This window comes from Oreochromis aureus, linkage group 7 (assembly GCF_013358895.1).
Source record: "Oreochromis aureus strain Israel breed Guangdong linkage group 7, ZZ_aureus, whole genome shotgun sequence".
NCBI lineage: Eukaryota > Metazoa > Chordata > Actinopteri > Cichliformes > Cichlidae > Oreochromis > Oreochromis aureus.
In genome coordinates this window covers 55,617,773-55,632,495 of record NC_052948.1, presented here as the reverse complement: position 1 = coordinate 55,632,495, position 14,723 = coordinate 55,617,773, and the positions used below count along the sequence as shown (strand labels likewise).

At 38.1% G+C, this 14,723-nt stretch overlaps 1 protein-coding gene across 2 annotated transcripts in view; it reads right to left on the bottom strand.

The window, feature by feature from the left end:
• Positions 1–513: 513 nt before the first annotated feature.
• Positions 514–14,723, bottom strand: part of dennd1a (DENN/MADD domain containing 1A) — a 30,365-nt gene continuing 16,155 nt past the window's right edge. Inside the window, exons 14-23 of one of the 2 annotated variants that reach the window (XM_039614628.1) lie at positions 14,063–14,164; positions 13,776–13,863; positions 13,622–13,662; positions 9,945–10,016; positions 9,537–9,593; positions 9,184–9,336; positions 7,917–7,981; positions 6,440–6,577; positions 4,333–4,582; positions 514–3,781 (exon numbers count right to left, since the gene is read on the bottom strand). In XM_039614628.1, coding sequence (XP_039470562.1) covers positions 2,750–3,781; positions 4,333–4,582; positions 6,440–6,577; positions 7,917–7,981; positions 9,184–9,336; positions 9,537–9,593; positions 9,945–10,016; positions 13,622–13,662; positions 13,776–13,863; positions 14,063–14,164 — 1,998 coding nt within the window. In that variant the 3' untranslated portion in view covers positions 514–2,749. The remainder of the gene's footprint in view (positions 3,782–4,332; positions 4,583–6,439; positions 6,578–7,916; positions 7,982–9,183; positions 9,337–9,536; positions 9,594–9,944; positions 10,017–13,621; positions 13,663–13,775; positions 13,864–14,062; positions 14,165–14,723) is intronic. The other variant, XM_031738384.2, reaches the window with a different exon arrangement.

Genomic DNA, 14,723 nt, shown 5'->3' with positions numbered 1-14,723 from the left:
ATGTCTGTGAAGACAGATATTAATCAAGCATAACATTCTACCATTAATCCATTAATTAATAATTGTAATTTAGTATATTAATCCAAAAATAATAAGTTGCTTTACTATTATTTCAGCATTTTTTGAAAATTTATATACAATTGTTGCTAAGCATGAAAGTATAATTTTGACTAAAGTGATTTTGGTAATTACAAGTACTGTAGCTTTAGGACAGCTGTGGTTAATGCCACAGCTGTCCTCAATTTACACAGCCGTGGCATAAACCAGACCACAGTGTAATGGTGTAATACATTTAGGGGGTTCAATTTGGCCCAGTCTCTCGGAGCATTAAATTTTTTGATGGTCATTAAACCTGTGTTTTTCAAATATTTTTCACTTATGTTGTATGCTTACTAACAGTTCAAAAAATAAATAAAAGTCACCACATCACACCAGTTCAAGCTGACAAAATCCAGCTTTAACCACAGTTAAAGTAATATAGAAAGTTAAAAAGAAACACACACACACAGACAGTGTGGTTCACACAAAACATTGTGAAATATGTAATTTTAATGAAACTGATATTTGTAGATTTAAATTATATTCAAATGCAGTAGGATACTATTCAGCAGTCTTTAGTCATTCTTAGAACAAATATAGTGTTGTCTTTACAAATAGGCACACAAGACAGCAGCTACAGCTGATCTGCACAGCACTTTCAAGCTGTTAATTTTTTTGGTATTCACCACACATGAGCGCATCAAAAATATCTGGAACGCAGTAAAAAGCTGAGAAGGACACTGACACAATTGTGTAATGGTAGAGAGGTCAGAACAGATAATTTAGAAACTGATGGCCAAAGTGTGAGAAGCTATTATTATTCCTCTTACATCACAATGTTTAAGCAGCCTCATTAGCTAATCACAGTTGCAAAAACCAAAAAAAGGAAAATATATCAGCAACAGGCTTGTCCAAAAGATCCAGCAAAAAAATACTATACAACAAGGGATTTTAAAGTATTCATATATTTAGCAGACAAACAATTTTAAAATATTCCAGGAAATGTAATGTAATCTTATGCTTGTAGACGGTCTTAAAAAATTATTGACAACACATTTTTTCAGATCAGAGAGAAGCATTAAACAGAATTTATCATGAAAGCAACAAACAAAACAAAAATTAAAAAAAAAAAACAAAACAAAAAAAAAAAAAAACACCCAAGCAAAAAATTCATTGTGTACAAAGCTACTAAAACATCAATAGAAGAACTATGCACATGTGAGGTGCACTATATTTTGTAGCAACAGCCACTTAATTCCATTAGGATGTTCTTTTGATATAGCAGACTAGCTAAAAATAATAATGCGAGCTAATCATAGAAGCTGACTTCATGAAAACGTGTGCTATTGTGACATTTATGCGCTTTCAGGAAATAATGGGTGCTATTCTTAAAGTTTATACACAGATAATGGGATGGCACCGAAGACAAATGACCCACAAGAGATCTGTGCAATGAAATGTACAAGCAAATGTTTTGGTAAATGCCTTTACAGAAAGGCATTTTCCCCAGGAAAATCACACATGATGTTCACATTTTGTAGAAATGCATCCACGTTTCCCAATCTGTTTACTAGAAAGTTTGTCACTGGTCATCAATCAGAGGGTGAGGGTGTCATCATGTGACCATTTTTACCTTCTATATCAGGACCTTCTGTTGCAGTTAATAGGTGCTTTTGGAGCAAACTGCTCTGGAGCCCACTAAAAGGTAATAACCTACTGAGAACGTCTTGATGCATTCTCACCTACTGAGAAGCTCCACAGAGGACTTTATAGGTACAAAGACCTTGTTTTTTCTTCCATCAACTCTGAAATGATGGCTACAGCTGGGTATTTACAAATCAACATCAATTTGCATTTCCTCTGAACAAACCATTTTACCGCTTGTTTTAGTTTAATTTTTGAGGATAACACAGAGCTATTGTCTAAACAAGTAATACTCTAGGGACCTTTAATTTCTTTTAAATTGCTTTTGCAATTCCACATTCATGCATTTGACCAAAAACAGTATACTCACGGTTCCTCTTGTGCCCTGAAGACTACTACACCAAAGAAGAATTAAAACAAAAACCGGTCTATATTATACTTGCCAATGAACACAATCATGGATACTTGGAATAAAGAGGACCTCAGCATATTCAAAGAATTAGAACACCTGCGTAAGAACTGTTGTCATGTTGACTTCTGTAGTTCAGTGTTAGAGGCTTCGAACTACAAAAAAATTAACTGGTTTGAAAATCACTTCATTTCTAATGCATCTACACAGATAGACTCATGACATGACAACAGAATGACTAATGTACCCAGCACAAGGAAGGTGGTTTTTAATGATGCAGCTGATTAATGTGCGTTTTATTTATTGTATCTTGTATTTATTACTTTGGAATTTACAATTCAGCCTCAAAAATATAAGTTCTGACCTATATTCTACAAGGGAAAAACTGGCAGCGCCTGCACACTCATCAGCCTGGTTGCAGATAGCATACAAAATGTACCTGCTCTTCGTTTTTCCACTTAGGCAATCAGGATAACTCTATTAGAACTCTGACATGGCATTTTTCAGCAGTCTTTAATCTTCATTTAATCTGTATTTTTTGAGCTAGACAAGTATAACAGACTGAATCAGATTACTGCACTACTAAAAGCAACCCAAGGTCCTGATAGAGCAGTGGTAGAAGTGACATAAAAGAATCTCTATGCACATATAAAGACTTTAGTCAAATGTTTCCCATTTCCTCCGGAGGTCCTCCACCTTCTGTTTTTGGGATGAAGCTGGTCTGGCCAAAGACAACAGGTCCCCAAAAGGATCCTGAGGCTTCTGACTGTCCTGTTCAACATTAAGTGGCTTTCTCAGTGCATTTATAGCTGTGGAAAAAGTGTGATTGCTGGCAGAGGAGTGAGGCAGAGAGGTGACTGATGATGGGAATGCTGATTGGAGCAGTGAATAGCTGGGTGGGGCAGTGGAACTGCCTGGCGAATGCTGTCTGTAAAGCCCCGGTAGTGTTGTAAATGACTGCTGCTGGGTTGGAGCAGGCATATAAGGGCCTGGCGGAGGTCTGGAGACTGTATTAAAGGGGTTTCCACTTATAATTGGTGAGTAATGCATTTGAAGGGAAGGGTTTTGCAAAGACTGGGTGAAAGGGTTTAGTGATAGGTTTGGATATTTTGGGAAAGAAGGCAAGCCCTGTGGGTAGGATCCAGGTTGTAGTACTGGCTTGTAGGAAGATGAGACACTACTATCTGTCCCATCAGTTGGTGCAGTGGAGCTGGTCTGTGCTGAGTTCTTTAGAGGATCTAAAAGGCTTATGAGATCTATACCTTCCTTAGTACTCTTGGGGGTCTTCAGCAAATCTCCATCTGTGGACATGCTCAGAGCTTGTCTAAACTCTTCTCCCCCTGATATAGTCCTTCCTTCACCAGTTCCTGCTGGTTTGGAGCATGACTGGGCTGTGGGAGGTGTCAAGACAGAACCAAGCTCAGGTGTCTTCCTTCCCTGGGGACGAGGAATAGTGATACTACCAAGAGAGGAAAGGTCCAAAGGCTCAGGGCACGTCCTGGAGCTATCAAGCCCTGGGGAGTGGGTTACTGTGTGCACAGGAAGTTGGACAGATGGAGGTCTATTACAGGTAGAGGGACCAGGCAAAGGCGTTTTTTCATGCCCTGTACTCCACAACTTGTTGTAAGAGTTGGAGAGCTTGAGCCCTGGAAATGTTCGTGAATTGTCACCAACGTTTACATCCATCCGCTGCAAGCACAAGAGATCAGAATTTACAGAACCACTTGAGTTGTTTTTCTTTACAATTTAGCTCAGTAAATCCTACTGTACTACTGTTTCTTAACTCACATGGCGTAATATATATACATATATTACGCCATGTGAGTTTTTGAGATGAGATTTATACATACATATACATATATACATATATACATATATATATATACATATATACATATATATATATATATACATATATATATATATATATGGATCTATAGATAGAGATTTAAGCATCTGGTTTTTTTTTTTTCAATACAATTTTAAATAGTGTTTTCATAGTGTTCAACGGGTACACAACAAAATATGTGATCCACAACTACGTGTCATTTAAATGGCTATAATTTAATCTTCTAAAAGCTTTTAGATCATCATCTGAGGACCATTAATACTCATGTACAGATTGCGGAATTTACAAACAGTCTGGAATATCTGGATTTAATTTAGGAAAAACTAATCTTATATAACAAAATTAACTATAATACAAACTATTAAGGTAGTGTCTGGAACAGAAATCTCACCTGGTAGGTAAACTTGGGCTGCAACTCATCGGAGTCTTTAGAAGTCCTCAGATCCTCGAGACTCTTAGCCAAGGCAACTGGTTGGCTGTCAGGTTCGTCCAGGCACCCAAAAAAGTCACCAAGCAAGTTGAGATTGGAGAACTTCTCATTGACTGGGCTAGGGGGGGCAGTATGACTTTCTGGTGGCCCAAAACCAGTATCATGACTTTCTATCAACTCAACCTCTTTTAGTGTGTGGTACGGCTGTGGCCTGCAGGAAAAGAGATAAACCTGTTGTTATAAATTCTTCCTCACATTGGATGTTATATGCACTTTTCTACTCCATTTTTCTAGCGCTTATGACAGCATTTCTCATTCACCATTCACATACACATTCATACAAGCATTTTTTCTATATCTAAGTGCTTTTTATGCAAGATTCACACGCCAATGAACACACTGCAAGCAACTTTGAGTTTAGTATCTTGTCAAAGGATACTTCGACATGCATACGAGCAGGAGTCTGGGATAAAACAACAGACCTTCAAATCAGTAGACAACCTGCTCTACCTTTTCAGCCAATGACTTTAAAATAATTTCAGTTTGGAACATTTGCCCTTCAATGTTTTTGACTTAGACAGGCAGAGTTGGAGAACTTCATCATACTGGTTCAGAGAATCATGGCACTAGTCAGATATTAATAGAAATTAATCATATACATTTTTTTTAATTATTATTTCAGTAGATGCACTGCTCTACCTCTATCACAGCCACCCCTCTTAAATTGCCCCTCCATGAATGGCCACCTCATTGTTTTGGAGGGATCCCAGGAGCCATGTTGTCAGGGGCAATTTGCCCCTAGTAAAGGCTCCCAAGGCAAATTAGTACTGGGTAAGGGGCCAAACTAAGTGTGATTAAAAAAAACAAAAAACAAACAAACCCTATAATAAACCCCTACAACAATGAAATCCATAAATATCACCCAGACCATAATTATGAGAACCCCACCCTAGAGTCAGGCATAGAGGAAGGGGCTCACTTGAGAGCACCTGGTGGTCATGCCTTAACCTATGGAGCCTGCCCAGGCTCAGCCTGAATGAGTCACATAGGCCACTCCTACCATAGGCCCACCAACTGATCTGTGGCTGGAACCATAGGGGTCTGCTGTTTTTTTTTCATTTCTGCTTTTTCATTTGAACCTGTTTTGGTCCCTGGATGCTTAAACTTGCATAAACTTGCATGGCTTTGAACACTTCACTGTCTCTAAAAAACCTGGAGTAGAGGATTGGGGAGAGGAAGGTCAGGCCATCTCTGGTTAAACAGCTGATCCAGGTAATCATTACAAAATGGATGGCTGGATGGATGGATCAATGGAGTACTAAAAAAAGCATCTACAGTAATAAAAAGACATGTCAACATAGAAGTAAAAGAAGAGCTGTGCTTATCACTGTACAGTGATAAGCATACTGTACAGTGATAAGCATCGTCACCTCAGATTAAGAAGGCTCTTGGATTTATTTTCCTAGTTGGTTGGGAAATTTGTTTGTGAAGTTTCCATATTATTCCTCTGGATCTGCATACTTACAGGGTTTTTTGTTTGTTTGTTTTTTACAACCGTAATGCATTTTATTGGTATACATTTAATTTCTTTAGATATCTTTAACCACCATTAGATAACATCTCTGGAGTAGGTTGCACTCACAGGGATAATTTTCTATGGAAGAGAAGTCATATGATCTGTGAAACACCCATTTGTGATTGGTCAGATGCTTCCCACACCACCCCTTTCACCCTTGAGTTGATAACAACCTCAACAACGTATGACCACTTATCCTTGTCATCAATTTTCCATCCTGATAATGGAAAGATATCCTGGGTATGTTGAACTTACTTTAGATCCCAGGTTTCATAAGCCTGTACCAACAACATAACATCGTTTTTTTTTTTCCTAAACTAATCGTACTAACTGTAAACCAATCTCCAAATGTCCCTATCCAAGAACCTATCCAAATGTACAGCTTTAAAAGTAGCTATGCACAGACATGCCCACAATTACTGAAAGAGAAAAGGAATAAGAAAGGCTTGTTAATGAACCAAACAGTGCAAAGTCAATCAGGGAAATGCATACAGAGGCGACCACTCAAAAGGGACCGAGAAGAAAAAGCTGTCAGGAAACCCAGAGATGGACTCATTGTCGTATTGGAGCTCATCTCCAGACGAATCCTCAGACAGAAAGACTGTGTAGTGACGAGTAGGACGGACAGGGCTACGGTGACAAGAGGAAAGACAACAGAAAATACACAGTTCATTACACAGGGGACAGAAAGCAAGAGGCACATTAAGAAGAGAAATTAGAAGATTTAGAATGAGAAGTTTTCTAGTTTCTTATTATTTTGTTGCTCAATTTAAGCTATATAAGAGTATTCAATTATTGATTTGAACGGACAAAGAGTTTGTTGAAAAAGAAAATAATCCAAATTTTTGGCACTCCTTCAAGTAAATCCTTAATTTTTTCTAATTTCCAATGATGCAAATCTTGTTCCTGTAATGGTACACACAGTTTTTGTCCTACTGCTTCATCCTTATGATGTCAAAAAGAGGGGATGTACTTATATAGGCATCACAGAAGTCCCTTCCACCTAATGTTCAGAATATCTGTTTACACAGTGTAGCCAATCAGAAGACAAGGTGGTTTAAAACAGTTTATTTCAGACATAGGGGCTAAAGGGCTGCACCAATGCCCATCACAAAATGTATTGATTTTTCTGAATTGTGAGTGATGCACCAAGAGGCAATTGAAGGGAGTCTGATTTGTGTCTAACTCACTACAGCAGTACAGAACAACTGTTTCACTGTCATCAATATCTTTCAGTGGTACCAAAAAACATTCCAATTATACTCTTAGTCGAGTCGCTTTTGACCAGACTATGTTGTTCAATGCACCATGTTAGACAAATATGTAGGACTGCTTTCTTCAATTTGTGTAATCTCTCTAAAATTAGAAATATCCTGTTAAGTTAAGGACCTCATGGTACCCTATTATCCCAATAGAGCACTTCATTCTCATGCTTAAGGCTTACCTGTGGTTCTTAGGATATTTAAAAGTAGAATGGGAGGGAGAGCCTTCCGGTTACAGGTCCTTCTTCCGTGGAACCAGCTCCCAGCTTGGATTAGGGACATAGACACTCTCTCTACTTTTAAGATTAGACTTAAGACTTTTCTGTTTTGACAAAGCTTATAGTTAGGGTTGGATCAGGTGGCCTTGAATCCACACTTAGTTATGAGTTATTATTAATCTCTGGCTCTCTTCCACAGCAGGTCTTTTGTCCCGTCTATCTCCATTTACCCCCACCGGTCATGGCAGATGGATGCTGAGAATATATCGGATTATATATGGAGACCCATTTTAATATGATGAACTTAGAAGTGTCCAGGTATGCTGATTGTAGATATTAACAAGGGTAATGAAACCCCAATGTTGTTTGAATCCTTTAGGCCCACAATTTATCCACTGCCTTTTCCAATAAGGAAATATTAACAGTATCTCTTGACTGAACAAACTCAAAAACAGTGGAATTTGCTGTTTATAAATAAAGTATGCTTACTGGTCAATGCTGCTTTCCAGACTCACATTGCTGCTTGGTCTTTTCAACAGCACTGGTGGCTGAGCCTGTGGACATGACAAAATAGGAGAGAAAGGAGAAATTTTAATGTCAGAAATACAAATAATGTACCACTATCTGAAGAAAGATAGATATAGATTGTTATACATATATTGTATATATATATTGGATATGTGTGTGCATATATACAGTGGTCCCTCACTATAATGCGGTTCACCTTTAGCGGATCAACTCTTTCCAATAGCTTTAGCTCATAGCTCATTATCTTTTCCACTCTATAGTTACTACAGCTCTGCCCATTACCTTTGTTCTGTTTTATGTCATGTTTTCCAGTCACTGTGTATTCATATACCACTCTGTATTTAATATTAGTTACTATTAATCTCTGGCTATCTTCCACAGTGTGTCCTTGTCCTACCTTTCTCCCCTTACATTTTTCCCCACTGACCAAAGTTCTTGCTCACAGGGGGGTCATCTGATTATTGGCATTTTCTGTTTTTTCTCTGTATTATTGTAGGGTCTTTACCTTACAATGTAAAGCACCTTAAGGCAACTGCTGTTGTGATTTTGTTGTGATTTTCTATATAAATAAAACTGAAACTGAATTGAATTCTTGAAAACTGGGACCAGGACACTTCTTCTCTGCTCTTCAGATTTCCTTTCACTCGGACAAATTTGTGTTAATCAATCTGGTTAGTCCATTGCCCTCTCTTCTATACAACTCCATACTTCACAGGACTTTTTTTTCCTATGCCCAAGTGCTTTCGAACATTCACATACAGTCACAGACTAATGGATCCATCAGAGGCAATTCTTAGTAGATCCCTGATTCCATCATTCAAACAACCTTCTAATTTGTAAATGAACCACTTTGCCACCCATAAGCTGCTTCTTAGATATTTGCAATGAATAGCCGTACAGGTGTACCTAATAATACAGCCTATGATTGTATATAGTTTAAAAAAACAATTACACACGTCAGCTTATCTACTTTGGAACGTAAATATATAGATAGTGCTTTGCGAGCACATTTTTTTCCCCAAATTTAAATAATTACAATATACAATATCAGTCTCATATTTTTGTACTGAGAGATGCAATCAAACATAATGCTACAAACAAAATAATGCCATTTTAACACACCAGATTTAAATCCCCCTTTGACATAGCATTTCAGGTGTGCTATGACATAAGTGTTTCATATGAAACGTTTTTAGCGTTTTTACATTGTCACATCCTTTTTGCCCACCTGTCCCAAGTGCATAGTGACTGGCCGACTGCCTTCCCAGTTTTGCAGTGACCTGTTGCTTCTAGCTGCACCAGTGGAGGTGGCAAATCCTGCTGTGCTGTCATCATCAGTCACTGCTGACCCCTCAGTGGAGAGTCCATTCTCTGCTTGCTCCTGCAGTGGTGGGGTGGGACACAGGAAGAAGAAAAGTTAACAAAGGTGAAAGTAGCAATGGCATAGAAGGAAAAGAAGGACAGATGCTGCATGCTGTGGCTGGAAGACCATAGGGTCAAAAATGACAGATTAGGGAAGCCATCATTATAATTCATGATTAAAACTCCCAAATGATTCAGAGCAGGAAAACAAATCAATACCTTTTGCTTCAACCGACTCTTGACTTCTCTGATCCTCATTTTTGCATGGTCCTTGGCCTGTTGAGCACATAAGCACACATAGGTCATTGCCATTGTGAATGTATTTACATCTTCTTAAGATTCTTACATTTCAAAGGAAAGTTGAGGCAAGTCTCATCTACATAGTGAAACTACGTAAATAAGAATAAAGGTGCAGAGTATCACCCACGTAGACACCTCATGCTCACAGATCCTTTATACTTTTCAGAGGAGCTCTGTTAATTTAAACCTTGAAACAATATAGCTTTGTAACATCCAAGGTTTGTTGCTGATATGGTTGATCACCATGCTAGTTCATATTGTAACACAGGGGATTAATATTAACAGCTGATACATGGAAGAAATTTCAAAAGTCACTAAAGTGCTCACAAATTTATAAACTGTCTTCATGGCTGGGTTTGCTTTGGTCTTCACTGTGTTGAAGATGGCTCCACCACCTTTCTGCAAAACAAACAAAAATGTTATATATTACGATCAATTTTTAGTTGAACCAGTATCATCAAAGTTCTCCAACTCCAATCAAAATCCTTAAAACCAGTTGAGACATTAAATTAACATTAGCCCTTCAAAGTTTCTGTCTCAAAAAGGAGAGGCGGGTGTCTACTAATCTGAAGGTCAATGGTTCAATCCAGGCTGGACTACTGTAACTCACTATTATCAGGATGTCCTAAAAACTCACTGAAAAGTCTTCAGCTAATCCAAAATGCTGCAGCAAGAGTACTGACAGGGACTAGAAAGAGAGAGCATATTTCTCCTGTTTTGGCTTCCCTTCATTGGCTTCCTGTTAAATCCAGAATTGAATTCAAAATCCTGCTCCTCACATACAAGGTCTTAAATAATCAGGCCCCATCTTATCTTAATGACCTTGTAGTGCCATATCACCCTATTAGAGCACTTCGCTCTCGCTCTGCAGGCTTACTTGCTGTTCCTAGAGTATTTAAAAGTAGAATGGGAGGGAGAACCTTCAGTTTTCAGGCCCCTCTTCAGTTTGGATTCAGGAGACAGACACTATCTCTACTTTCAAGATTAGGCTTAAAACTTTCCTTTTTGCTAAAGCATATAGTTAGGGCTGGACCAGGTGACCCTGAATCCTCCCTTAGTTATGCTGCAATAGACGTGAGGCTGCCGGGATTCCCATGATGCATTGAGTTTTCCTTTCCAGTCACCTTTCTCACTCACTATGTGTTAATAGACCTCTCTGCATCGAATCATATCTGTTATTAATCTCTGTCTCTCTTCCACAGCATGTCTTTATCCTGTTTTCCTTCTCTCACCCTAACCGGTCGCAGCAGATGGCCGCCTCTCCCTGAGCCTGGTTCTGCTGGAGGTTTCTTCCTGTTAAAAGGGAGTTTTTCCTTCCCACTGTCACCAAAGTGTTTGCTCATAGGGGGTCATATGATTGTTGGGTTTTTCTCTGTATTTATTATTGTGCGATCCACTGTACAATATAAAGCACCTTGAGGCGACTTTTGTTGTGATTTGGCGCTATATAAATAAAATTGAATTGAATTGAATTGAATTGAATTGAATTCAATCCCAGGCACCTGTGGTCTGCATGTTGAAGTATCCTTGGGCAAGATACCAAAAAATCAGATTCCCCTGATGTACACGTGAGTGTATGAATGTTAGGTTAAAAGTACTTAGGAACAGAAAATAATTTGCGTATATGAAAGTACGGGTGAATGAGTCTTATGGTAAGAAAGCACTTTGACTCCTCAAATAGAGTAGAAAAGTGCTATATAGGTACTAATCCATTTACCATTTTGTTAGCAGTGATTTAACCAACATGGAAAAAACTTGTCAAAGCAAGGGAAACGGTGTCTTTCTCAGTTTGCAACAATTTTTAATCTTTTATTCAGAGTGTTTTCAATATCATTCTGCATTATGTCATACTTCACATACAAGAAACCTGTTAAAACCTGATAAAAATGTTACTCATGGAAATAACTGGTGATATGAAATAAGTATTGAAACGTCACCAATTTTCTAAGTAAATATACTTTTAACAGTGCTATTGACAAGAAATTTGTCAGTGAAAGACGTCAGTGAAATTTATTTAATAAGGAAACTGAGGTTTAGTTCTTTCCATAGATTTTCAATTGGTCAGGTAATTGGTTGGGCCATTCTAGCAGCCTTGTTTTCTTTCTCTGAAACCAACTGAGAATTTCCTTGGCTGTGTTTGGGACCAGTGTCTTGCTGAAACGTCCATCTTCATTTCATCTTGGTATATGGTATTGGTATATTGGTATTTGGTTATCTTGGTATATGTAGCTGATTTTTAATCAAGAATGAACCAGTAATTTTTTTCATTTATCCTTCCTTAAATTATATGAAGTGTGCCATAATGAAAAACAGTTCCATGCCATGATGTTCCCACATCCATCATGGCATGGGACTGTTGGTGTTTTTGGGGTGATATGCAGTACCTTTTGACTTCAAAATATGGTGTGTATTATGGCAAAAACGTTCAATTTTGTTCTCATATGAGATGTTTCTTGTGTGACACCTTGGTAATGAGACACCTTTTTTTATAACCCATCAGTTAGGACAAAAACAGCTGATATTATTTTGCACTAAGTGGCAGCTTTTTAATTACTGATGAATTTCAGCTGGTGTCGATTTTTTTTTTTTTTTCACCTCCCTTTCTTCACGTGCTTGGTCCTTTTTCCCTGTGTTATTTCCTATTATTACACAATTTATGGACATTGTGTAATAATCTATTGTTTGATTTCTTTGCATGTGTGGACTGAATGGATAGCTACCAACATCTGGTGAGAATTTCATGCCAATACCACCTTTAGAAATATATTTATTTAGAAAATTGGTGATGTGTTCAATACTTATTATACCTGCTGTATTTTTATTTTTATATATTAGTACCTACAATTACATAAAGCACTGAAGCACATAGAACAAAGTGAGTAGAATAAAGGAGTGAATGCAACATAACATTGTCTATGTGCAGAATCAGACAACACGATGTGTTTATACACCTCTCCACATTTAATCATTAAGTATTATTAATCTCCGGCTCTCTTCCACAGCATGTCTCTGTCCTGTCTTCATCATCTCACCCCCAAGCAGTCTTGGCAGATGGCTGCCCCTCCCTGAGCCTGGTTCTGCTGAAAATCTCTTCCTGTTAAAGGGGAGTTTTTCTTTCCCAGTGTCACCAAAACACTTGCTCGAGGGGGAGGGTTCTAATTGTTGAGGTTCTCTCAGTTGTCTCTGTATTATTGTAGGGTCTTTACCTTACAATATAAAATGCCTTGAGGCCACTGTTGTCGTGAATTGATGCTATATAAATAAAATTGAACTGACTTGAAAACTTGGTTATCCAGTATGACAATGATCCCAAGTACACCACCAAATCTACAACAGCATGACTGTAAAAGAAAAGAATCAAGTTGCTGCACTGGCCTAGTCAAAGTCCAGGCCTCAACCTGACTAAAGCACTCTGTGTAAATAAAACCTGGAATGTTGCACAAAAAAAAAAAAAAGAAATGGGCTGCTTCTACATTTTGACTTAGACTTACTTTTCTTCTGACATGACAGTAAATACCAAAAAAAAGTGGCATTCTGTCTCTCCTCATAACGACAGAGATTTGAGTGCTGGTGTGTGAGACCATGACCTAACAGCATAGCAGATAACTGAAACAATATTTCAAAAATTGATACAATTGCCAAAAAACCAACATGTTCAACCCTCTGGAGCCATTTATTTAAAAAAATAATTCCATTAGCTGCTGAATTTTCTAAATTTCTATGATTTCCATCTTAGCAAACAGCTGTTGTCAACAGATGGGTAAGATTTTACAGTTAAAAGCATATAAATCAAGAGTAAGTAAAATATATAATTTAAAAACTTCTTGAATGCTTCTTTTTCCTTCTAACAAAACAAGATAATTGAGATGACATATGTTTACTTGTTTCAATAATATCTACAGCTGCACAGTGCAGTGCAGGTTGAGGGATTACCCTCTTAACCCCTTTGATTTTATGGATACAATTTGGTTCAGAAACTAATCTTAGTATTCAGATGTGCTTACCTTTACAGTGAACAACCACTGGTGGTAGGTTTTGTCACTGCCTGTGGGGGAGAAACAAAAATACACAGCATCAAGCAGGTGGAATACTGGATACTAGATGAGGAAATTTCATATCCTATTACAGAGCATAAACAGTATTCCAGTGAATACTGACCTGCATATTCACTCATGTTGATCTCCTCCTCAAAGATGTCACTAAAACCTTCGCCTGAGTTCAGCAGGTCCAAGCGGCCGTCAATGAACTGCAGGTCAAACCAAAACACATGAGCCAGCAAAAGGAAGCTTGTGTGTGTGTGTGCACATATGGGTGCGTCTGCGTGTGGCCTTTTATAGTAAAATGCATTTATTTTTATTTTATCTTTACACTTTCACAGTGAAATATTTAGGGAATATTTAGGGTTAAGCACAGAGACACAGTGAGGGGTGTAAGCATATAAATACCTGTTTGAAGAACTGCAGCTGAATGGCATTCTGAAGGAACTGTCTCATGGCACTCGACCGATGGTTTAGAAAGGTTTCTTCATTAAATGTTATACGTTCTTCCTAAAATGCAGAAAAAAATACCAACTGTCATAGTACTTTATAATAGTGTATAACTCAGGGATGTGAAAAAAAAAGTTTTCACATGATGGCATAATCACATTGTTTTCTTTTTCACATCACTGCATTTATAGTGTTTTACATACAGTGGCTTGCAAAAGTATTCGGCCCCCTTGAATTTTTCCACATTTTGTCGCATTACAGCTACAAACATGAATCAATTTTATTGGAATTCCACGTGACAGACCAATACAAAGTGGTGTACACTTGAGAAGTGGAACAAAAATCATACATGATTCCAAACATTTTTTACAAATAAATAACTGCAAAGTGGGGTGTGCGTAATTATTCAGCCCCCTGAGTCAATACTTTGTAGAACCACCTTTTGCTGCAGTTACAGCTGCCAGTCTTTTAGGGCAGCGGTCCCCAACCCCCGGGCCTCGGACCGGTACCAGTCCGTGAGTCGTTTGGTACCGGGCCGCGAGAGTTGAGGCTCAGGTGTGAAATGTATGTTTTTCAGGGTTTTTCAGCGTTATTTTGTTATCGTTTTTATCGTTTACTC